The 23393-nt window shown below is 45.2% G+C and overlaps 1 protein-coding gene across 1 annotated transcript in view; it reads right to left on the bottom strand.

The window, feature by feature from the left end:
• The window catches only part of CD9 (CD9 molecule), a 31169-nt gene extending 16553 nt beyond the window's left edge, over window positions 1-14616 (bottom strand). Inside the window, exon 1 of the mRNA XM_081911897.1 lies at window positions 14434-14616. Coding sequence (XP_081768023.1) covers window positions 14434-14499 — 66 coding nt within the window. The 5' untranslated portion in view covers window positions 14500-14616. The remainder of the gene's footprint in view (window positions 1-14433) is intronic.
• Between the last annotated feature and the right edge of the window lie 8777 nt (window positions 14617-23393).

Raw genomic sequence — 23393 nt, 5'->3', positions numbered from 1 at the left:
AAATTGAAAAACTACATAAAACTACATAAAACATTCAAAAACCCCTAAAAACTCTAAAGCCCCATTTTAAAATACACTATACTACAGAGACCCCTTATGCTGCGTTTAGAACCAGAATTGCATCTACGTAGAAACTGTTTCTCAGGCGGCTAGTCCTGGCCTTTATAACCCTATACCTTCTTCCAGAAGGCAGAAGTTGAAAGAGATCATTTCCGGGGTGCGCACTATCCTGCGCTATCTCTGCCGCTTTCTTATGGCACCTGACAGCGTAGATTTGATCTAAGGTGGGAAGAGTGCACCCAATTATTCTCTCTGCAGTCTTTACAACCCTGGATAGCATTGTTTTTTTCTCTGGCCATGCAGCTCCCAAACCACACATACAGACCATAAGTTAGTACGCTCTCCACAGTGCAATGGTAAAATGCCGTCAACAGGTCCTTTGAGAGATTGTTTTTCCGGAGGATTCTCAGAAAATGTAACCTCTGCTGTTGGAGATCTCAGCAGCTACATCGAGAGAAGTTTCAAACATTGCCAGTGTAACAAACTTTACAAGTTTTTCCTTCCCTTTTCTGGTTGTTTGGGAATGCATAGCTCCCCTCTCCTTCACAGTTGCTAGGCTAAGTGGATGGTTCTATCAGACCAACACAAAGATATGCTGCAAGGTATCAAGTAGCTCAATGGCCACATTCTAGTCTAACATCCTCATGTTCCTAAGAGCTGCCCCATCATCTGGGCACAGGGCCACAAGGAGGAGGAAACTGGAATCATCTGCTTCCATTTGTAACCATTGATGAATGTCATTTCATTCAAACTCAGCACAAACTTACCGTATTTTTTGCTCTATAAGACTCACTTTTCCCCTCCTAAAAAGTAAGGGGAAATGTGTGTGCATCTTATGGAGCGAATGCAGGCTGCGCAGCTATCCCAGAAGCCAGAACAGCAAGAGGGATTGCTGCTTTCACTGCGCAGTGATCCCTCTTGCTGTTCTGGCTTCTGAGCTTCAAAATATTTTTTTTCTTGTTTTCCTCCTCCAAAAACTAGGTGCGTCTTGTTGGTGCGTCTTATAGAGCGAAAAATATGGCAGTTCAAAATAAATGCTATAATATAAGGAAAGTGTGAACCAGGTTTCACATGCCCCTGTGTAACATCTGAACCAGGTCAGTGTGCTGTGGCATGAAGTTTTCATTGACAACACTTTATGGTATTACGAACACTTCTTAAGAAGCGATCCACAGCTATCTTGGTGGGGCGGGTAAGTTCCTGGTGTGTTTAACCACAACCTGGCAATTAGGAAAGCAGGATAACATCTTCCCTGTAGACAACACCCTCCCTTCTGAAGCACACGTTTCTCCTACTGCTTCTGGCTACAACTAACCTGGTGTAGACAGTGATATACTGTATCACAAAGAATTACTGCATTTCTGAAGAACTGTGGACTGCCTTGCTTGCTTTTGAAGTTACTTTTTAATGTCCTTTGGCTACAAACAGTAAAACCTAAGATGGCAGTGGGAGAGGAGAGAGAAAAAGTGGTACAGTGTTGTGGAGCCTAAGGTCTTAGATGAGACAAGAATCGGAAGATATCATCTGAACTTCTTCTGCAGCGCACTTTGTGCATCTGTCTACACAGGGGAGCCATAAGAGGGGAGCCAGAGTGGAGTAGCTTAGCCCTCTTCTTTTCTTCCTCTCTTTGCAAAGCCAAGTTGGCTCAGCAGCCAGGATGAGTGTCAACTTAGCAAATTTCTAGCTCTTGTGATTTAGCAGGACAACATAACCCAAAGAACACACATACGTAATTGTCCTTCAATAAAGAATCACGCTTCCAGTTCAACATGGCTACTGCATACATGTGAAATGGAAGGCTGAATGCATTTTGGCACTCTATGTGCACTTTAGACAAACGTTATCCACTCCTCGGAAAGAAAGTTAACTCTCAGTGCGAGGAAAGGGGCTGCAACCTCAAGATGGCAAGACTGTACACAATGGAATAAACAAGGCACCTCAAGAATAGTCCTAAGAGGCAGAACAGAGATGGCACGTAAGTATAGATGGTGCATGAAAACACTCCACACGACTCTGAGGATATCATCCAAGCAAGTCTTGAATAAAAGCAACCCAAGAACAGCAGTTCTGCCTGCCACCTCAAGCCTTAACTTGCACCCACAGTGCAAGTCTAAGCAGGGGAAGAATTGATTTTTTGGCACAATATGAGAAAAGCTGGCCTTGCCAAAGGGTAGATGGTACAATATATGTTCAGAGGGTGGAAATAACCTTTCCAGTCACAAAGGAGAGAAAAACCACGTGGTGCCACAGAATTCCTAGGAATGGGCCGGGACTGGATTAGAGTTATGCCAGGATATCCGGGCACACAGTAATTTGATGATTGTGTATGGATTTCATAGTTGTAAACTATTTAGGAGCCATTTTGGCATATACCTATAAAATAAATAGATGGTGGTGGCACCTAGAGCTTTTTGAAATATATATTTCAGCCCTGTGCTGCCCCAAAATGTGTATTTTTCAAATCCTAGTGCAGGGAAGATTCCTCCATAGCCACTGGCTAAGGTCCTAAGTCAAAGGCAATTGCCAGCTTCCAGTTAAAGCTGAGAAAGAGAAATGAGGGGGAAATAATCACAGAGAGAGAGGGATCTGAGTGCAAATGTCAATATAGCTCAATACATCCTAATAATAATAATAATAATAATAATAATAATAATAATAATAAATTTTATTTATATCCCACCCTCCCCAGCCGAAGCTGGGCTCAGGGCGGCTAACAACAATCAAAATATTCCAACATTCTAAAAACATTCATTATAAAATTAATTAAAATCAAATGAAGTGGGGGGGGGCAGAAGAAGAGTTACGCAACAGCTTCCAAGACCCTAGCACTGCATTTAAATAGGGCAAGTGGTATTTTCCCTTAGCAATAAAAACTCAGCTCCAGATTGGTCTCCTCGTGTAATTTTGCCCTAAATAGCCAAACATTGCTAGAGGTTAATTAGGCAATTTCCAGAAACATGGGTAATATTCTTTCTGTGTATGCACCACTAAGCAACTTTTACAGCTAAATGATGTTTGATGAATTTCCCTGTTAATCACTGACACCTATTTGCCTTTCCAATATGTAAAATGCCTCTTTGTAAAAGGGAGCCTTTTTCTAGACAGAATCACCCTTCAGGCTTAACCGGAACATCCCTTGTCTCTGCTGAACAAACATGGACACTAAGGCATTGGGGAAGATTTCCTCTAACGTGTAATTTAATCCAGAGTATAAACACTGCAGGATAAGCTACTGCAAAATGCAAACAGCAGTCTGAGAATCACTTTGAGGCCTCGTGGAGGTGGGATGTGCTCAGGCAACAATCTTTGGCATAAATGCCCCTATTCAGAACAAATATAGAAAAAATGTCCCTGTTTTCATCAGAGACATGTTATTGTTTTCCATGCAAGTTCTAACCTTGTACATAACTGAACTTGGTGTTCAGAAAACTTGCACAGGATTGTGTTGTACGCATAATTTGGCAAAAATAAGGACAATATATTTTTTACCATATTTTGTATTAAACCGTGTAAATATACGGCATATAAACAACTTTGCTGATCTGCAAGCACTTTCATAATTGATAAATTTCAATTTCCCACACCCAGCTCAGAGGAGACTTAGTTTATCAATCCATTTCAGTAGGGTTTTGGTACAGAAACAGCCCTTATCACCCTGTGGTAATACCCATGCCAGGAGAGAGATGGAGAGTAGGAGCGTGTTGGTTCTCCTAGACCAGTGGTGTCCAAACTTTTCTCAAAGAGGGCCAGATTTGATAAAGTGAAGGGCCGTGAGGGCCGACCAAAGGGCCAACCTTTTTTTTTAGGATTGAAGTTCTTGAGCTTCAGGGCTTAAGTTGTTGAGTTTTTTTTAGGATTTCACCCCATTACCCCAGGAAATAAACTGCCACAGGGGCCGGATTAAACTGACCAATGGGCTGAATTAGGCCCCCGAAACAAACTTTGGACATGCCTGTCCTAGACCTTTCAGGGCTTTCCATACCACTGATCATAGTACCCTTCTAGATTTTGATCATTGGGATTTAAAGGCACCTCTTTTATGGTACAGTGGTGCCCCGCAAGACGAATGCCTCGCAAGACGGAAAACTCGCTAGACGAAAGGGTTTTCTGTTTTATGAGCTGCTTCGCAAGACGAATTTCCCTATGGGCTTGCTTCGCAAGATGAAAACGTCTTGCAAGTTTGTTTCCTTTTTGTTAACACTGTTAATACAGTTGCGACTTGACTTCGAGGAGCAACTCATAGAACGCAGTGTACATAGTAGCCTTTTTTGAGGTTTTTAAAGACTTTGGTGATTTTTGAAGCTTTTCCAAAACTTCTTTTGCAGCCATTTGGTAAGTTAAGCTTTTAAAACTTTTTTTGGGAGGGGTTTGGATTTTGGGTTGGGGTGTTTGGAATTCAAGGACTTGGTGTTGGGGAGGGGTATGCAAGAATCTGGAAGCTTGTGTGTTTTTTCTCCTGCATTTTTATGATTTTCTGTGACCATTGGGGCACTCTGCTGTTTTTTTTAAAAAAAATCTGGATTTGAATTTCTGTGTGCTGGGTGGCTGGGGGAACAGTTGGGGAGGGGGTTTCAAGAATCTGGAAGCTTGTGGTTTTTTTCTGCATTTTTATGATTTTCTGTGACCATTGGGCCACTCTGCTGTTTTTTTAAAAAAATTCTGGGTTTGAATTTTGAAATGCTCTTTACAGTATGTGTGACTTTAAAGAGCACTTAATAAACTCTTGTTGTACCAAATTTGGCTTTGTTTGGACTTTTTTTGACCATAGGAACGCATTAATTGATTTTCAATGCATTCCTATGGGATTTCGTGCTTCGCAAGACGAAAAATTCGCTAGGTGAAAAAATTCGCAGAACGAATTAATTTTGTCTTGCGAGGCACCACTGTATTAATCACTTGATCTTAGCCAAAAGGCCGAGAAGCCCACTGTAGTTGCCTTCTGACCGGTGCTCCAGGACAACTCTCCCATTACTTAGTACAGGGTAGAGTTTAATCTTGCTACCTATGCTTTTTGACATATACTGTAAATATGGAACTGATTGAGATGCAATAAATATGTGGACATCAACTTCATTTCTATTTCTCATCTAATTTAGGTAAGTGGTAGTGACAAATAGGTGCTGAAGCACACTAATAGCCTCCAGGGTCGTCCGCGACTGGACCCAACAGTCAGGGGGTACCTTTACCTTTTTTAGAGGCTACAGCAGGCTTGCTCAACCTCAGCCCTCCAGATGCTTTTGGCCTACAACTCCCATGATCCCTAGCTAGCAAGACCAGTGGTCAGGGATGATGGGAATTGTAGTCTCAAAACATCTGGAGGGCCAAGGTTGAGGAAGGCTGGGCTACAGAGCCAAGCCTCTTAGGGTCCAAGCTTTATAGAAAGAGACGGACTGCAGACATATTCATGACTATTCTATACAGGATCCACACTTCTCAAGAGGTCCAGGGTCTACCGCATGGCATTCTCTTGGTGAAGTAGAGATTATAGTTTAAAACAAATCACATCCATATCCTACAAGCAAACATTTCCTCATTTCTTGAGGCAGCTCTGTGCAAGAGAAGAGGAAGACATGACCTCATAGCCATTTATTTCCACATAGACAGTAAACAGGGATGTTTGTGACAGCAGAGTGACCACCCGCCTATGTCCCATGTGCAGATTATGCTTTGCTTATGTGCGTTCACTGTGACACAACCACAACAGGTTTCAACATGGAAGAACCACGCAAAGCCGCCTTTCCGTAGCAGCCAGTTTTGCTGAATCACAAGGGCCCAGGCTTAAATCAACCAGGACTTCTGTGGGTGCATCGTGCCCCAGCATGCTCAATGAAGTTCACAGTACATAGTAATCCTTTACAAACAGCCTTCTTGGAGACGTATTGTGCATGTACTGGAGATGAATGAATGGCTACTCAAGAAAATCTGCATTTAAAGGTTTTTACGTTGCTGTTCTCCACCCTGACAGGGTGAGAGCAAAACAGAAATACTGTACAAACAAATATAATTAAGAGATTAGGGGTGAAACGAAGTGGAAAGCCTCATGCCACTTAACATTTATACAGCATTTCAGATTTGTCATAGCTCATCTGTCATAAATGTATAATGTACTATTAAGTTAAAATGTGAGCTACTGGTGAAATTACCAGAACCTTTCACTAATGGAGCACCTGAAACCTCTGAAATGCTGTATTTGTGTGTGTGTTTGTTAATGTTATATTGAATTTTGCATTTATGGTACTACAGTGGTACCTCTGGATGCGAACGGGATCTGTTCCGGAGCCCTGTTCACATCCTGAAGCGAATGCCACCCGCGTCCGCGCATCGCCGCTTCTGCGCATGACGTCATTTTGAGCGTCTGCGCATGTGGTGAAACCGAGAAGTAACACGCTCTGTTATTTCTGGTCGCCGTGGAGCGCAACCTGGAAATGTTTAACCTGAAGCTACTTCAACCTGAGGTATGACTGTAATAAAAATAATTCATCAAAAAAGGGGTAAAGATTGCAAGATGTAGTAGGTGGGAAACTTGCTGGGAGAGAAGAGACACTTATGAAACCCAAGAGTGCAAGAAAATGACAATTTGATTAGGATTCTGACAATTACACTACTTTAAGAATAAGAGTGCCTCAAAGTATGGCATTTCTGTTCATTCTGAATCAAATTATTCATCCTATCTTTCTGAAGTTTGGCATGGATATCTACCTCTTGTTGAATCAAACTTCAGTAAAATTGGTTGTTGTTTTTTTTAAAAAATGGCTGCCTTATAGTACTTTTAACATTTTTGCACTGAAGCACTGCTTTCCCACACTTGTGAAATGTTTAAATGTCTCTTCCCACTTTTATATCCCACTTTTCTTCCAAGGGGCTAAAAGGAGTTGTACGGTCATACCTTGTGTTGCGAATGTGATCTGTGTGGGGGGCACATTCACAACCCACAGTGTTCGCATTCTGAAGTGCTGCGTCTGCGCACACGCATGACGTGATTCGGTGGCGCATGACGTCATTTTGCACTTCTGCGCATGCACAAGCTCCAAAACCCGGAAGTAACCCGTTCTGGTACTTCCGGGTTCGGTGTGGTCCGCAACCCGAAAACATGCAACCCACAGCATTCGTAACCCAAGGTATGACTGTACATGGTTCTTCCTCCTTTGGATTTTATTGTCACAACAACCCCATGAGGCTGAGAGTATGTGACCTAGCTTTATGGCCGACTGTGGGTTTGAATCCTGGCCTCCCAGGTTTTACTCAAACAACCTAACCACTACACCACACTGCCAAACAGGGCTAGATTTAGGTTTGATGAGGCCCTAAGCTACTGAAGGTAACAGGACCCTTTTTATGCCCAGCTGTCCTTTGTCAACAACAAATTGTGGCTTTTGTGTGTGTTGAGTTTATGCTGTATGGTAATTTATGGACCTATTAGGTATCTAAAGCCATTTGCACATTACAAATAGGAGCCTACACAACACAAAAAACTGTTGCTGTATGCAGGTTTTACTTTATTTGTTTTTTAATCTTATATTTTGGAAATGCACATCCAGGTGTTTTTTCCTTTAACTTTTTGGGGGGCCCCTAAGTGAGTGGGGCCCTAAACTATAGCTTGTTTAGCTTATACGTAAATCTGGCATTGCTGCCAAACATTGTGCAGTGACATATGGTAAGGTAAAGCATGTAAAGGATATATTTTGCAATGGGTTAGCCTTAAATGTTCTGATAAATTGAATAAACTTGAATCATTGCTTTTCTGGTTTCACCCCTGGGTGTGTGGAAGAATTACTCTGCAGCTTTAAGCTTTGCAACCAGCAATTATGGAGAAGTTTACTAAAAGAAGAGAAATATTCCATAGAACCATGTAAGACACATGTATACTATTGTAAAATGGTTTACAACTATTTGAAACCGGTAATGATTTCCAAGTAAAGCTTTGAAGATAAAATTATATGGTTGTCTATCCCACCAATTACGTATTTTAGTTCAAATATTTGCACTGTTAGAAATCCTTTGATATCTCATTGCTTTTTTTCTGGGGGGATGCATACCCCTAAACATTTTGTGAATCTAACAGGAAAAGAAACTTAAAATTTTTAGTTTCTCCTCTAGCATGGTGAATCGTCAGTTCCGTTGCTACCCCCTATGGCAGCCTCATTTCCTTTCCCAGTATTTTCTGAGTCTCAGACAGAAGCGGGCGTTTAATGTGTGAAGCAGTGTGAAATGTGACTGTGTGGTGTTTGACTGGTGCAAGTTTGGCCTCACTGAGTGGCCGTATTTCAATACTAGTAGGAAAATTACTGACTATTTTTCATCAACACAGCCAGCAAAGAAGTGTAAAGTTAATGAGGACTCTGTGTAATATGAGGTAATGCATGTTCTTTGTACTTTTGTCCATTTACTGTATTTATTTTCCCTGATTTGAATTATAAAATGGAGATTTTCTGGAGTCACAATGAGAATACCCCTAAACATTTTTTAAGGGGGGGGGGGAGCACTGGATATACTTGCACAGTACATAAAATTTACACAGCATACTTTTTTGGCTTTCCTTAGCTCAAAACATGATAAATCAGATAGCAATAAATTTTGGTGCACCTGAACACTGGGTGCCAGCACTGCGGCAGAAAGCATGGGTGCACAAAGGCCCACTTCTAAGCCAGCACATCACGTGAGGCGAGAAATGTGTTTACTGTGCCATGTCTCCTCACAGTTTCCTTGCTTTTTTGGTGTCTAAACTCTTCAATTAAAGTGAAGGGTGTTTTTTCCCCAATTAAAAAGCATCTTAGAATATATCCTATGTTGCTTGGGGGAGGCAGCGGGGGCTGGATTGAGGAAGGATATGTATTTATGCATACAGGCAAGTGGAGATTTCTCTAACTTCACTTTAAAACAAGCCACCTCCTTGAGTTTTTGCACCTTCAAAGCCAAGTCCCTCCCCCCCCCCTTCCTGCGCAACCAAGACATTTCACAGCTTCAGGGGAGGGACTGCTGGGAAGCAGCTTTCGCAGCAAAAAAAGGAAGCCACCCAGCTACCTCTTTAAGCTGTGCTGGAATATCTGGTTTTACGGCACCATCACTTTTCACAGACAAGAGCGAGTGCCACTTCTTCTTGGTAGCTTATCAGAAATGCCTCCATCAGTAACAGCAGGCAAGATTCCACAAAACACACCTTCCACTCTGGAACGCACCATCATGTGTGCATGTGTGTGTAGTGGATATGACATTTTAATGTATTTTTAATCTTTTGTTGGAAGCTGCCCAGAGTGGCTGGGGAAACCCAGCCAAATGGGCGGGGCACAAATAAATAATAGTAATAGTAATAACAATAATAATAATAATAATTAGTCATAGGATTGCTCTGTTTGGAAACAGGCCCCAAGAAAGAGCTCTGCCTGGTCCTGTCATTGTTATTTTTAGATGGGCAGCAAAAACTTATTTCAATGAACTTCCGCAGGTTGCTTTCTTGAAACTGGTTTTATGTTCCAACTGCTTTCTAAGATGCTTGCTGCTTTTCAGCGCTCTTTCTTTCTCATCGTGTGCTTTCTTTTTGACTTCAGCTGCCTTAAAAAACTTCATACTAAAGCGAAGTGTAAGCATCAAAGAACAATCTGAACTATGCAAACACAAGCCTGTCGACTCCCTAGCAACAACAAAACGCCAAATGAGGAGAAATGAAATTTCTCTCCCTACTTCAATCAACTACTCGCCACACAGAGAACCGACAACAGCAGACAAGCCAATTTGAAACTGGTCAAGCATGTTTGAAGCAGGGCTGTCTTAAAGATACCCGGCGCTGTGGTGCAAAGCTCCCTCCGGTGCCCCCCTTTCCCAGAGCTTTTTAGGGAGGACGGCACTGCTGGCGGGGCTGGAGGAGGTGGGCAGTGGCTGGAGGGTGGCTCCTCTGTCGGGGAAGAAGTGGAGGCTGGACGCGGCGGTTCCTGGCTCAGCTGGCTGCTTTGTGCCGCGGTGGCCGCGTCAGACGGAGGCTCTGGGTGTGGTGCTGCTTTAGAACGTCATGGCGGAGGCGGGCAAGGGCAGTGAGCTGATGCTGGGAGGTGCCGCGTTCAGCCTCCGCCTCTTCCTGGTGCCCTCCAGAACTTGGCGCCCCGGCACCACTAGCCTCTATGGGAAAGACAGCCCTGGTTTGAAGTGCTCCAGAACACCTTCTCTGCCACAGAGACCTCCGAAGAGCATTAGGTGCCAGCACTTCTCTTCAGCTGCTTACTGTGAGATGCAGGTGCACAGCTTGGATACTGCATGGCTAGAACACGCTAACAGCAAATTATACAAAGTATCCAAGAGTACACATTCACCCACATACCTAGCCCCACATCCAATATCTGAGCTCTGCACTGAGCAGACTCGGATTTTGTTATCGGGCTTCTTTTACAAAAATAAAATACAATTAGGGCCCCTTTAAGACGGTGGTTTTTCAGAGCGCTTTGCAGATTCTGCCACAAGTTCTTGACAGTGTAACAGTGGATTATCATTCTGCTTCCTTAGATGTTCTGTGATGTTTGCTCAATGCGACTACAGTGGTACCTCGGGCTAAGTATTTAATTTGTTCTGGAGGTCCTGAAACTGTTCTTAACCTGAAGCACCACTTTAGCTAATGGGGCCTCCCTCTGCCACCACATCACCGGAGCACAATTTCTGTTCTCATCCTAAAGCAAAGTTCTTAACCCAAGGTATTATTATTTCTGGGTTAGCGGAGTCTGTAACCTGAAGCATATGTAACCTGAAGCGTATGTAACCCAAGGTACCACTGTACATTGCTGCTATCAGAAGGGGCTATAGCGTCACTAAAGCAGGACAACAAAACCCAACTGAGAACATTTTGGGATATGAAATTTCTAGAATACCGTTCATCCGAAGATCACCCTATGGAGGAGTCACCAGATGTCACCCACTCACTTTCAATCTTCTGCATCATTGCAGAAAGGTGCTTTGTTGCAGTGGGGGTGGGGTGGGGAGAGAGAAGGGCAATATACATAAATATACCTGCACACACTCTCTGAACGTGTATGGCATCCATGCCCACTTCGATGTTCTGTTTCCACCTGAAGGGAAATTCCTTGTACTGGAAAATCCCTTTACACGTATGCGATACTGCAACAACCTCCCAAGCAGGTTAGACCTGAAGTTGCACAATGGTGGGGGAGGCAGGCAGAAAGGGAGAAAGTATTGAATTTTACTCTCCTGGTGGGCACAATAATTCTTGGAGAAACTAGCTGATTACTCAGCTAAGCTTTCTCAGAAGCACCCACTTCACCACAGCCTGAAACACAGGGCCCTTGCTAAAATCCACCATCAGTGGTTTGGCTCCTTCCCCATCTCAGTCCCAGGCCTCCTCTGGAATTTACTGAATGCCAAGTCACTTCGCAAGCTGAGATGGCACAGCACTCCTATGGGACTCTATCAGCTTTGCATCACTGTGAATTAACATTTGTATAGCACTTTCTGGTGTTCATGGGGACTTGATTCACATGTACCAGCTAGATGCATTCCAGTTTTATTGTTATTCCCCATACTGTAGAGAAGTGGACTGAGGCAGAGAGGGCAGGTTTCGCAAGGTCACCTAATGAGTTCAAAGCGAAAGGCAAGATCTGAAGGGGAGGGGGTTGTTCCTGGTTCATTATTAGTCATTATGCTACACCAGCCTTTGAAGGCCCTTTGGGAGAGTTTCGCATATTTTAATAAATGCATTTTGGCACGAGGCGCTTTTCACAGGTAGGCAATTTCAAGCAAGCAACACTGATGTGCATTCTGGGGGAAGCAGAGTATTGGATTACACCAATGTTAACTCCTGTGGAGGACTTTATTTATTTCAAAGAGACAGATTCCAGATAAAGCCAAGATAAATATTTTTTGCTCTATAAGACTCACTTTTTCCCTTCTAAAAAGTAAGGGGAAATGTGTGTGCGTCTTATGGAGCGAATGCAGGCTGCGCAGCTATCCCAGAAGCCAGAACAGCAAGAGGGATCGCTGCTTTCATTGCGCAGCGGTCCCTCTTGCTGTTCTGGCTTCTGAGATTCAGAATATTTTTTCTTGTTTTCCTCCTCCAAAAACTAGGTGCGTCTTCTGGTCTGGTGCGTCTTATAGAGCGAAAAAAACGGTAATTCAAACACGGATTGGAACACCTTCCCCCAGCCTGACGCTCTCCCATAATCCCTGACCATTGGTCCTGCTGGTTGAGATGATGGGAGTTTCAGTCTGGAGGACACCAGATTAGGGAAGGCTGGTCTACAACTCATTCTGCCATCTAGAACAGAAAGCAGGGAAATGATACCATTCCTAAGGAAAAACCTTCAGAATGTACCTTCTTTACAAAGAGCGCAACAATTTGGAAAACCTTCCAGGAGTCTCCTGCAAGCTATTAAGAGAACTTCAGTCAATGATATGGAAAGCAGCTACAGTGGTACCTTGGTTTACAATCATAATCCGTTCCAGAGGTCCGGTTGTAAACCAAAACAGGTTGTAACCCAAGGCGTGCTTTCACCAATGGGGCCTCAAAAAAAAAATGGATTGTAATCCAAAACGGTTTCAAACCGAAGTACCACTGTACATCCAATTATTTTTCTGGCTACTGAAGATCTTGCAAGTATGTACTGGAAAGGGCCTTTCAAGTTACAACTTAAAAACTGCACCGTCTTTCCCAGAAGTTATTCCAGTCTGGGTGCCCTGTGGTTATACCTTTTTACATGAAATGGCCTCTGCGCATGATCAGGGCTCCTAGTGTTACATGTCGTCGTGACCTGATCTAGTAAGACAAATCCTGGCTTAGTGAAAACAAGCAAATGTGGGGACTCCTGGAGAGGCCCTCCAGCTACTGTGAGCCAAGTCATGGCTTGCCTTCAAGTGTTGTCTGAACCCAGGACTATGGTTTGCCTCCAGAAAAACCGCAAGCTGTGAACCCAAGAACAGCTCACGGAGCAAGGGCAAACCAGGAGCCTGGGTTCAGGCTCCAAGCACACACCAAGCCAAATGGTGGCTTAGCTCACAGCAGACACAAGCCAGAGAAGGAGCCAAGCGGCTGCAATCTCCTCTCCCGGGAGGTCCCATTAAGCCAGAGAGCTTGGGTTTAGCAATGCTTCCGGGCCAGGTCTGTGTTTATGTTCTTAGAACGGAGCTCCTGGGAGTGGAAAACAGTTTCAAACTTGAATCCTAGAGAATCCCCAGCTCAAATCGACTGTGAGAGCTACAGTGTGACACTGGAGGGGGCACAGATTGAGGCAGCCCCCCTCCATAGCTCAGTGACCCTCCCAGCAGAGGAAACAGAGAAGCCCTCAAGGTACATGATGGGGGGCTGTGCCAAGAAACCACGTGCTCTGCCAGATTCATCAGTGGCACAGACCACTCCTCTTACCATGAGTCCTGATAACTCACACCTCTCTTGTGTGGGGGATAAACTTAATTATAAACTCTCCACCAATTGCCAGCTCTCTGGAACTCTTCCCACTAGCTCCCAAGATGTTCTCTGTGGTTTCTCAGCCAAAAGGAAAATGCACTCTGCAGCTGCCCAGGGGTAGGTTATCTTTTACGCACAAGCTGCCGGCTGAAACCCTGCACCTGGGCAGGTGTGCTATCTCCCTCCGCTCCCCTGCTCCCCCGATTCTGGCGCTGGGTTGCCACTCCCCGCTCGGCCTCAGCTTCAGGGCCTGCCGGGAGACACTTCCCGGGGGAGTGGGAGGAAGCCAAGGTCTCTAAACTTAAGGTCGCTCCCAAGGGCCAGTTTATGGAACGCTTGCCCGGCGACTGGAGGCGCAATCCTGCGCGGCACCAATCCAGCATCACCCCGCAACTCCCCGGGCGTCTCCCCGGCCAGGGGTGCCAACTTGAATAAAATATTGGGGGGTGCAGGTAAGCCCCACCCTGCATAATCTATCACACACCAAACTTTTGAGTGGCAGTGCCAATAAACTTGGGGGCCAAATCAAATATTGTTTAAAAGAGGAAAGGGACCCCGGCCCCTCGGAGTCGGCTCCTATGTTTCCACTGCTTGCCTTGCCGCAAAGTTTTTTGGGGGGCGGGAGCGGGCGGCTAAACTGCGCGAAGGGTCCTAAGTCCCTTTAATTAACCGCACCCAGCCCTAACAAAGGCGCGGCCTCAGAGAGGTTAGGGAGCTCCGGCCTGGACGGGACGCGCCACACCTGGCCCGCAAGGGAAGCTCAGCTCCGGCCGGCCGCGGCTACACGGCGCTCCGCAACACGTGGCCGGGGAGGGGGTGGTCTCAGGTCTCGGGAAAGCAACGAAACGGCCCCCCAAAAGCCTCTTAACATGTTGGGGGGCCACGACGCCCCGGCCGAGGAGAGTAGGAGCGCCGCCAAGTCTGCGCTCCCCGGCCGCGCCCTGGCGCGCTGCCGCTCCGACGACGCGCCAACTTACCCAGAAGAAGAAGTTGAACGTGAAGAGCAAGTACTTGATGCACTTGGTGCCTCCCTTGACGGGCATTTTGGAGGGTTAGACGGGCGCGTTTCACTCTGGGGCGACTTGGCTCCGGCGGCGCTCCTGAGCTGCTCGGCTTTGCTCGACGACGCGGCTCCGTCTGCCCGCCCCGCTTTCTCCTTGCTCCGACCCGCAAGCCCCACCTCAGACCTGGCGGCCTCGCCCTGCCGCTGCGCTCCTCCTCCTCCAGCGCTGCGCCCGCCTCGCCGACGCCCTTCCTGGAGCTGCCCAGCGACGCCGCCCCCTCGCCGGCGGCGCAGACTTGCAGGTTGGGGCGGAAAGAAGCCCCGGGCTTCCCTGGGGCTGAGTCACAGTCGCAGGCCAGCGGGGAGGGTCGCCGCACTGCCCTGGCGCGCCCACCCACCCCGTCGAAGCTCGCCTGCTTTGCAGCGAAGAGTCCGGTGGACCCCGAAAGCTTGCAGAGTTGCCGGAATTGCTTGTTGTTTTTCGCCCAGCTTGTTTGGCATTATGACTTGCCCGGCGTCATCACTGTTTGCTTTACACAACAAAAGAGGGCAGGCCCTTGCCCTAAAGATCTTGCCACCTGAAACTCGGTGGAGGCAAAGCGAAACAAGCGGAGGGGATTCTTTCCTCCTCTTGTTTTGCGCTGCACCCTCGTTTTCTCTGAGCAGCAGCCCCAAACACAGAGACGTTTAGGAGGTGGTGCTTTTTCCTTCCTTATCCACACTTCCTAGGCACAGGTCTGGGATTTCCAGGTGAATCCCGGCTGAATCCGAGCAAACAACAGACCACAGAAACCCCAGCTCCCGTTTGCTCAGATCCAAGGCTAAAACGCAGATTTTCCCAGGAAATGCTGAAAAGCAAAAGAAACCACTCAGATGTGGAGCTGGAAACCCAATTCCTATGCCTAGAAACACAACACAAAAGGAAGCGTGGATGGGCCCCTAGACTTGGCATTTTGTGTGTGTATGAACACAAATGTTTTCAATCCAAAGGTACACAGATCAGAGCATTGAAATGTTGTTGTTGTTTAGTCGTTTTGTCGTGTCCAACTCTTCGTGACCCCATGGACCAGAGCACGCCAGGCACTCCTGTCTTCCACTGCCTCCCGCAGTTTGGTCAAACTCAAGCTGGTAGCTTCGAGAAAACTGTCCAACCATCTCGTCCTCTGTCGTCCCCTTCTCCTTGTGCCCTCCATCTTTCCCAACATCAGGGTCTTTTCCAGGGAGTCTTCTCTTCTCATGAGGTGGCCAAAGTACTGGAGCCTCAGCTTCACGATCTGTCCTTCCAGTGAGCACTCAGAGCTGATTTCCTTAAGAATGGATGTGTTTGATCTTCTTGCAGTCCATGGGACTCTCAAGAGTCTCCTCCAGCACCATAATTCAAAAGCATCCATTCTTCGGCGATCAGTCTTCTTTATGGTCCAGCTCTCACTTCCATACATCACTACTGGGAAGACCATAGCTTCCTTTGTCGGACCTTTTTCGGCAAGGTAATGTCTCTGTTTTTTAAGATGCTGTCTAGGTTTACCCTTGCTTTTCTCCCAAAGAGCAGACGTCTTTTAATTTTGTGACTTCTATCACCATCTGCAGTGATCATGGAACCCAAGAAAGTAAAATCTCTCACTGCCTCTATTTCTTCTGCTTCTATTTGCCAGGAGGTGATGGGCCCAGTGGCCAGGATCTTTGTTTTTTTGATGTTGAGCTTCAGACCATATTTTGCGCTCTCCTCTTTCACCCTCATTAAAAGGTTCTTTAATTCCTCCTCGCTTTCTGCCATCAATGTTGTGTCATCTGCATATCTGAGGTTGTTGATATTTCTTCCGGCAATCTTAATTCCGGTTAGGGATTCATGGAAATGAGTCCTGCTGAATCTCATCCAAGAGCCACCGAGTCCGGCATCCTGCTCTCACATTGGCAAACTATGGGTAGCCCACAAGCAAGACACGAGTGCAATAGCAACTGATATTCAGAAGAATATATGCAGTGCTTTTGGGGGGGTAAGCATACCCCTAAACATTTTGTGAATCTATAATTTATAAGAATTCATAAGAGTAGGGAAATGAGAGTATCCCTGAACATATTTTTTTTTTTAGAAAAAAAGGACCGAATACCATATTTTTCACTCTATAACACGCACCAGACCATAACACGCACATAGTTTTTAGAGGAGGAAAACAAGAAAAAAATATTCTAAACGAAATAGTGGATATATGATTTTTGTGGTTCATGCTGTGACCACAGACATGTGATCTGACAGTGAGTTTGGAGTAGCCCAATGCAAAAATCCTGAGGATCCATGTGGATCCATGCTTTGTAACCACGGAGGAGGGAAGGAAGAGGAACCATGGATCCTCTGCTCACGACTGCAGCAGATCCCCCCGTCACCCGCAGGCATTCGCTCCATAACACGCACAGACATTTCCCCTTACTTTCTAGGAGGAAAAAAGTGAGTGTTATGGTGCAAAAAATATGGTATTTGTCTCCAAGATGGGAAGAGGGTACATAGCGATTATAGCCAGTAGCCATCCATAGCCCATCCTCCATAAATTTGCCCAATCCTCTTTTAAAAGATGATTCTTTTAAAGAGGATTCCACACTTCCACTTGTCCTGCCCCTTCCTCCCTGGAAAACTTGTTCTTTACCACTGAACTGGAGCGCAGGGGGAGAACTTGGCTTTAATCCAGGTCAAAGCCTTAGATTGGGGGCCCTGCAACACCCACACACCCCTCAGCACATTTGTTCTTAAAGGGCATAAAAAGTGTATTATTTGAATACAAAGTTTTATTTAATATAATATTTTTATTGATTTCTAATATCATTTACACAACAAAATGTCCAATGTAAGAAGTAAAAAAAAAAGATTTTTTTTTTTTACAGTATTAGGAGATATAGGTAAAGGTAAAGGGACTCCTGACCATTAGGTCCAGTCATGGCAGACTCTGGGGTTGTGGCGCTCATCTCGCTTTATTGGGCGAGGGAGCCAGCATACAGCTTCCGGGTCATGTGGCCAGCATGACTAAGCCACTTCTGGCGAACCAGAGCAGCTCACGGAAACGCCGTTTACCTTCCCGCTGGAGCAGTACCTATTTATCTACTTGCACTTTGACGTGCTTTCGGACTGCTAGGTTGGCAGGAGATATAATGTTTATCAATTTACATCATTATTTTTTTTTAAGCTGGTATCGCGGAGAAGGTGGGCCAGGAAGCAGCTTTCATATTGCTATGGAGGGCACTCTGTGTGGGGGACAGTGGCGTAGCGTGGGGGGTGCAGGGGGGGCCGGCCACACCGGGCGCAACATCTGGGGGTTAGGGTAAGGGGGTGCAAATCCATGGGTTAGGGGGTGCAAATTACCTGCCTTGCCCCGGGTGCTGACAACCCACGCTACGCCACTGGTGGGGGAGCTCAGGCTGCCTAATTAAGCTGCCCCAGCAATTAAGAGTTTCAATAGATGACTTTCTCTTCCGATTGCCACATCTCTTTATTCCTGTCCCTCTCCAATGTGACGTCAGATCCCGCTTGTGGTATCATTGCCACAGGTGTACTGGTTGACCTCGCTCCTTTCCTCCCACTCTTCTCTCTCTCTCTCTCTCTCTCTCTCTCTCTCTCTCTCTCTCTCTCTCTCTCTCTCTCCTTTTTACTACATCTTCTTTTAACCTTATACTCTCTGGAAGTATGGGTACATGATTTGGGGGTGGCCCACAGCTTTTTAATTTTTTTATTTTTTAAAAAATTAATTATATACCATTTGATTGCAAAAAGCCTCAAAGAGGTTTACAAAGCATAAGACAGCAATATCAAGGGGGGGGGGAATTACAACCCTCTTTTAAAACATGCAAAAGTTAAAATACTGAAAAAGAATAAAATTGCCTCAGCTTTCGAAGCATCTGAGTAGCTGTATCTAAAGAAGAATGTTTTTAGCAGGTCCCTAAAAGAGTCCAGTGAGGGCACCTGCTTGATTTCAATAGGCAGGGAGTTCCACTGCCTCATTAAATGACTGAGATCTTACAAAAGTGGAAAGGGGATTATGTGGCACCTGTCATAGTGCCAATTCCACCACTCAAAATGGTCGGGTGGGCACATGTCAGGAAAGGCGATCTCATAGGTAAACTGGCCCTAGGTTGCTAAGGGCTTTGTATGCAAATAATAACACCTTGAACTTGGTAGTAAATCAGCAACCACTGCTGATCACTGAGCACAAGTGTTATATGTCAATAAGGCCTCACTCCTGTTACTTTGCGATGTGGGTGGCGCTGTGGGTTAAACCACAGAGACTAGAACTTGCCAATCAGAAGGTCGGCTGTTCGAATCCCCGCAATGGGGTGAGCTCCCATTGCTCGGTCCCTGCTCCTGCCAACCTAGCAGTTCGAAAGCACACCATTGCAAGTAGATAAATAGGTACTGCTCTGGTGGGAAGGTAAACGGCATTTCCATGCGCTGCTCTGGTTCGCCAGAAGCGGCTTAGTCATGCTGGCCAAATGACCCGGAAGCTGTACGCCAGCTCCCTCGGCCAATAAAGCGAGATGAGCGCCGCAACCCCAGAGTCGGCCACGACTGGACCTAATGGTCAGGGGCCCCTTTACCTTTTACCTGTTGCCGTATTTTTTGCTCTATAAGACTCACTTTTCCCCTCCTAAAAAGTAGGGGGAAATGTGTGTGCATCTTATGGAGCGAATGCAGGCTGTGTAGCTATCCCAGAAGCCAGAACAGCAAGAGGGATCGCTGCTTTCGCTGCGCAGTGATCCCTCTTGCTGTTCTGGCTTCTGAGATTCAGAATATTTTCTTTCTTGTTTTCCTCCTCCAAAAACTAGGTGCGTCTTGTGGTCTGGTGCATCTTATAGAGCGAAAAACACGGTACTTTGGGGCTGACAACTCCAGTTCCTCATTTATACCTACCGTATATTGCGTGTGTGTACTGGCAATTATTGGCATTGTGAAGAGCAACGGGTAAAATCTTCCATCAAAACAAAGTGTGGACCAGTCGCAGTGCTTGCAGGGAATTTTAGAATGAAAATTCCCCGGTTCCCTATTCATAAGCATGGCCTGAGGTCATCATGTGTTAATGTGTGTTACATAATGCAGTTTCATTGCAGAGAAGAGGACAGTCTCCTGGTCTTTTTTGTGTGAGTATCAGTTCCTGATTCAGGCTATTCAGACACTATTTCCAAAAAGGAACTGGATACTAGACACCAACGTCATCCCTGTGAAATGCAGGCAAGAAGCTTGTGTAGGCAGCAGCATTCATAGACTGAGGGCAGCTTCAGAGCAGATCCACACTATTCAGCCAGTGCACATTTAAAGCACATGACTTCATAGAGTCATGGAATTGTAGAGTTGGAAGAGACCTTGATGGCCATCTAGTTCAGACCCCTGCGATGCAGGAATCTCAGCTAAAGCCCTGGACATGAAGTTGGCTGTTCTGTGTCTATTTTTTTTTAAAATGATATTTATTGAAGTTTTACAGACAGAAAAAAAAAGTAATTAGAGAATAAAAAAAGAAAAGGTAAAAATAAAAAAGATACGAAGGAAAAATACAAAATACATGTAAAATAAAAAACAATTAAAAAATCAATCTTTTCATGTCTTATATTTTGTTTACTTGTTTCCTGACCTCCTCACACCTCCCTTTTTTGTATTCCAGTTCACATAAATGATTCAGCAAATCCTTTCCCTCTTTGTTTTTGTCTTGATTCTATATCTTAAAATATTATAGCTTCGTATTTTCATCTGATTATCAATCCATTTTTACATACTCTTTTTAACCTTGTTGCTAAAGCCGTTTCATTTCAATCCAGCGTCATTTTAACATTCATTAATTTTACAATGTTTCTGCAAATAGTCTTTAAATTTCTTCCAATCTTCTTCCACCAACTCTTCTCCCTGGTCTCGGATTCTGCCAGTCATTTCCGCCAGTTCCATATAGTCTATCACTTTCATCTGCCATTCTTCCAAGGTGGGTAGATCTTGTGTCTTCCAATACTTTGTGATGAGTATTCTTGCTGCTGTTGTAGCGGGCTGTTCTGTGTCTACAGGACCCAGTTGAATTTCATTTTGCAAAAGCAACTGCAGTCCTTAGTTTGGACTCAAGCTGTGGGTTATGGGAAGCAGCCCAATCCAGATTCTCTTTGGATCCTAGTTTTCAATGTAATGATTGCTTTTGCTTCTGTTGTGATATTATTTTCCCTTCAGCATTGGCATAGTCCTCTTGCTCTCCCTTCCTTCTTGTACTTTTAACTTTTATTAGGTTGTGAGCTTGAACTTTTATTATTATTAATTATCAGTAGTTTAGTACTATAAACAATTGCTTAGTGCTTAAGTACTATAAAATGCGGGTGGCGCTGTGGTCTAAACCACAGAGCCTAGGGCTTGCTGATCAGAAGGTCGGCAGTTCGAATCCCTGAGACGGGGTGAGCTCCCGTTGCTCGGTCCCAGCTCCTGCCCACCTAGCAGTTCGAAAGCATGTCAAAGTGCAAGTAGATAAATAGATACCACTCCAGCGGGAAGGTAAACAGCGTTTCCGTGCGCTGCTCTGGTTTCGCCAGAAGCGGCTTAGTCAAGCTCTCTCGGCCACTAAAACAAGATAAGTGCCATAACCCCAGAGTCGTCCGCAACTGGACCTAACAGTCAGGGGTCCCTTTACCATTTTACTATAACAATAATAAGCAGCAACAGTGGTGGAAATCAATCTAATTTAGGATTTCAATTTTCTAATGAAGTGGACCCTAGTCTCTTTCAGGTTACTGGGAGGGTTCACCAATGAGGCAGTTAAGGGAGGGGGAGCAACTAATTTATGATGGAACTTAACCTTTTAATTCCTGTGTGGTCCTACCTTTTAAAATCCATTCAGCAATTCTGTCATTTTGAATGTTGGCACATACTTCTCCAGAGTAGCTGAGGAAACCCAGCCAGATGGACAGAGTATAAACAATACAATATCGTCGTCGTCGTCATCATCATCATCATCATCATCGTAACTGTGACTGCTAAACAACTTTCTTCATCATCACCACATATAGAGAAATAGCTGGACTGGCTCATCAGCCTCTGCCACTGGACTTCTGACCTTGCTCACACTCAGCAGTGAAATGTATAACTGCGCTTGTTGGAGGGGCTCAATTAAGACCAAATTTGTCTGCATCAGAAAGGACCAGGAGGAAATCGCCCTATCATTCCATGTGATCATAGTGTTTGTTACGTGCTGATTTAAGGTGCCAGGGTTCTGTATTCTTGGAATGAAGGTCATTGGAGACTTTGGTGTCTTTGGGGTACATGGTTTTATTTGCACATATATACAACTTGAGCACAGGATTGGGGAAAGGCTCATAGCATCAACACCCCAACAGCTCTTGCTTCTCCATTATTCAGCTCAGAACAAACACTTAATGGGCCAACTGCACCAAGCTTTCTTTAAACAACAACAACAACCCATGAAACAAACCCACTTTATTCCAGATAACCAGTTGCCAAGAGAACAGAGCTCTGGAAGATGGAATTTGGAGCAAGTCAGCTTTTCTTATCCCTGCTGAAATCACTTCCGCCATGGAACTGCCCAAGGCGCAAGCCCTGCTTTCCTTTGGCTGTCATACTCAGAGGGAGAAGCAGGTCCTGAGAGGGCTTCTGTTGGTGGAGGAGCCTAGCGACATGACACAAAGAAATTAAACAGGCACAGTTCAGCAGAAATAGGGCAAATGTTGAAATTGTAGGGGAACATACTAATTTTTCTGTCTGACACCTGTTTCAGTTTTAGTGTGTAGAGCAGGTGGTGATGCTTTTGGATAAATGAAGTTTGGAAATTGTTTTAACAAAACGTAGGGCCACACGCCATTGCCAGTTAACTGCTCATTAATGAAAGTAATGTCCCCAGTGTTCACAAACAAAGGTGATTATACCTCCTCTCTCACACTAGAGTAACGGCTGCACTGTAAACAAGAAGCTGAGAACCTTCTAGAGAGGAGATTGTAACCACCTGATTTTACATCCCGTCACCCCAGAATATCTGGCTTGAATGCTGCAAAGATGAATCTTTGTCACATTAATATATGCATATATGAGATATTTTACAACATCTTACTTTTTTTGAAAAAAAGGAGGTGAATGTTATTTCTAGCTGTTGCTAATCCTTGTCTATTTGTAATAGCTGTTTACATCTATATGAGGTGGAGTACACACAATGCACAGCTTTTAGCAGGTTACTGCCACAGCATTGTTTACACCAGGGATCCCCAACTTGTGGCCCTCCAGATGTTTGGGCCTACAACTCCCATGATCCCTAGCTAACAGGACCAGTGGTCAGGGATGATGGGAATTGTAGTGTTTTTAAACTCTGTTCCTAAGAGCCCTGGGGCTTTCTTGGAAAGGTGTCTGTGGCTCCTCAAGGAGAAGATCAGTAATGAAAGAGAAGCTTCCTTGAAAGAGAGTGCTCCACTAACTGTCAATCATCCCTCTTAAGTTGCCTAGCTTTAAGGAAGGATGTCGCATGCACCAGCAGCAAATGGAGAGAGAGATTCTGGTATCCTATGCTATCACAGTAGTGATGTATGGAAGTGAGAGCTGGACCATAAAGAAGGCTGATCGCCAAAGAATGGATGCTTTTGAGTTATGGTGCTGGAGGAGACTCTTGAGAGTCCCATGGACTGCAAGAAGATCAAACGCATCCATTCTTAAGGAAATCAACCCTGAGTGCTCACTGGAAGGACAGATCCTGAAGCTGAGGCTCCAGTACTTTGGCCACCTCATGAGAAGAGAAGACTCCCTGGAAAAGACCCTGATGTTGGGAAAGATGGAGGGCACAAGGAGAAGGGGAAGACAGAGGATGAGATGGCTGGATAGTGTTATCGAGGCTACCAGCATGAGTTTGACCAAACTGCGGGAGGCAGTGGAAGACAGAAGTGCCTGGCGTGCTCTGGTCCAGGGGGTCACGAAGAGTTGGACACGACTAA

This window comes from Podarcis melisellensis (assembly GCF_964234715.1).
Source record: "Podarcis melisellensis genome assembly, chromosome: 5".
NCBI classification, from domain to species: domain Eukaryota; kingdom Metazoa; phylum Chordata; class Lepidosauria; order Squamata; family Lacertidae; genus Podarcis; species Podarcis melisellensis.
Note: the sequence above shows the minus strand (reverse complement) of the source record. Positions and strands in the feature narration are given on the sequence as shown.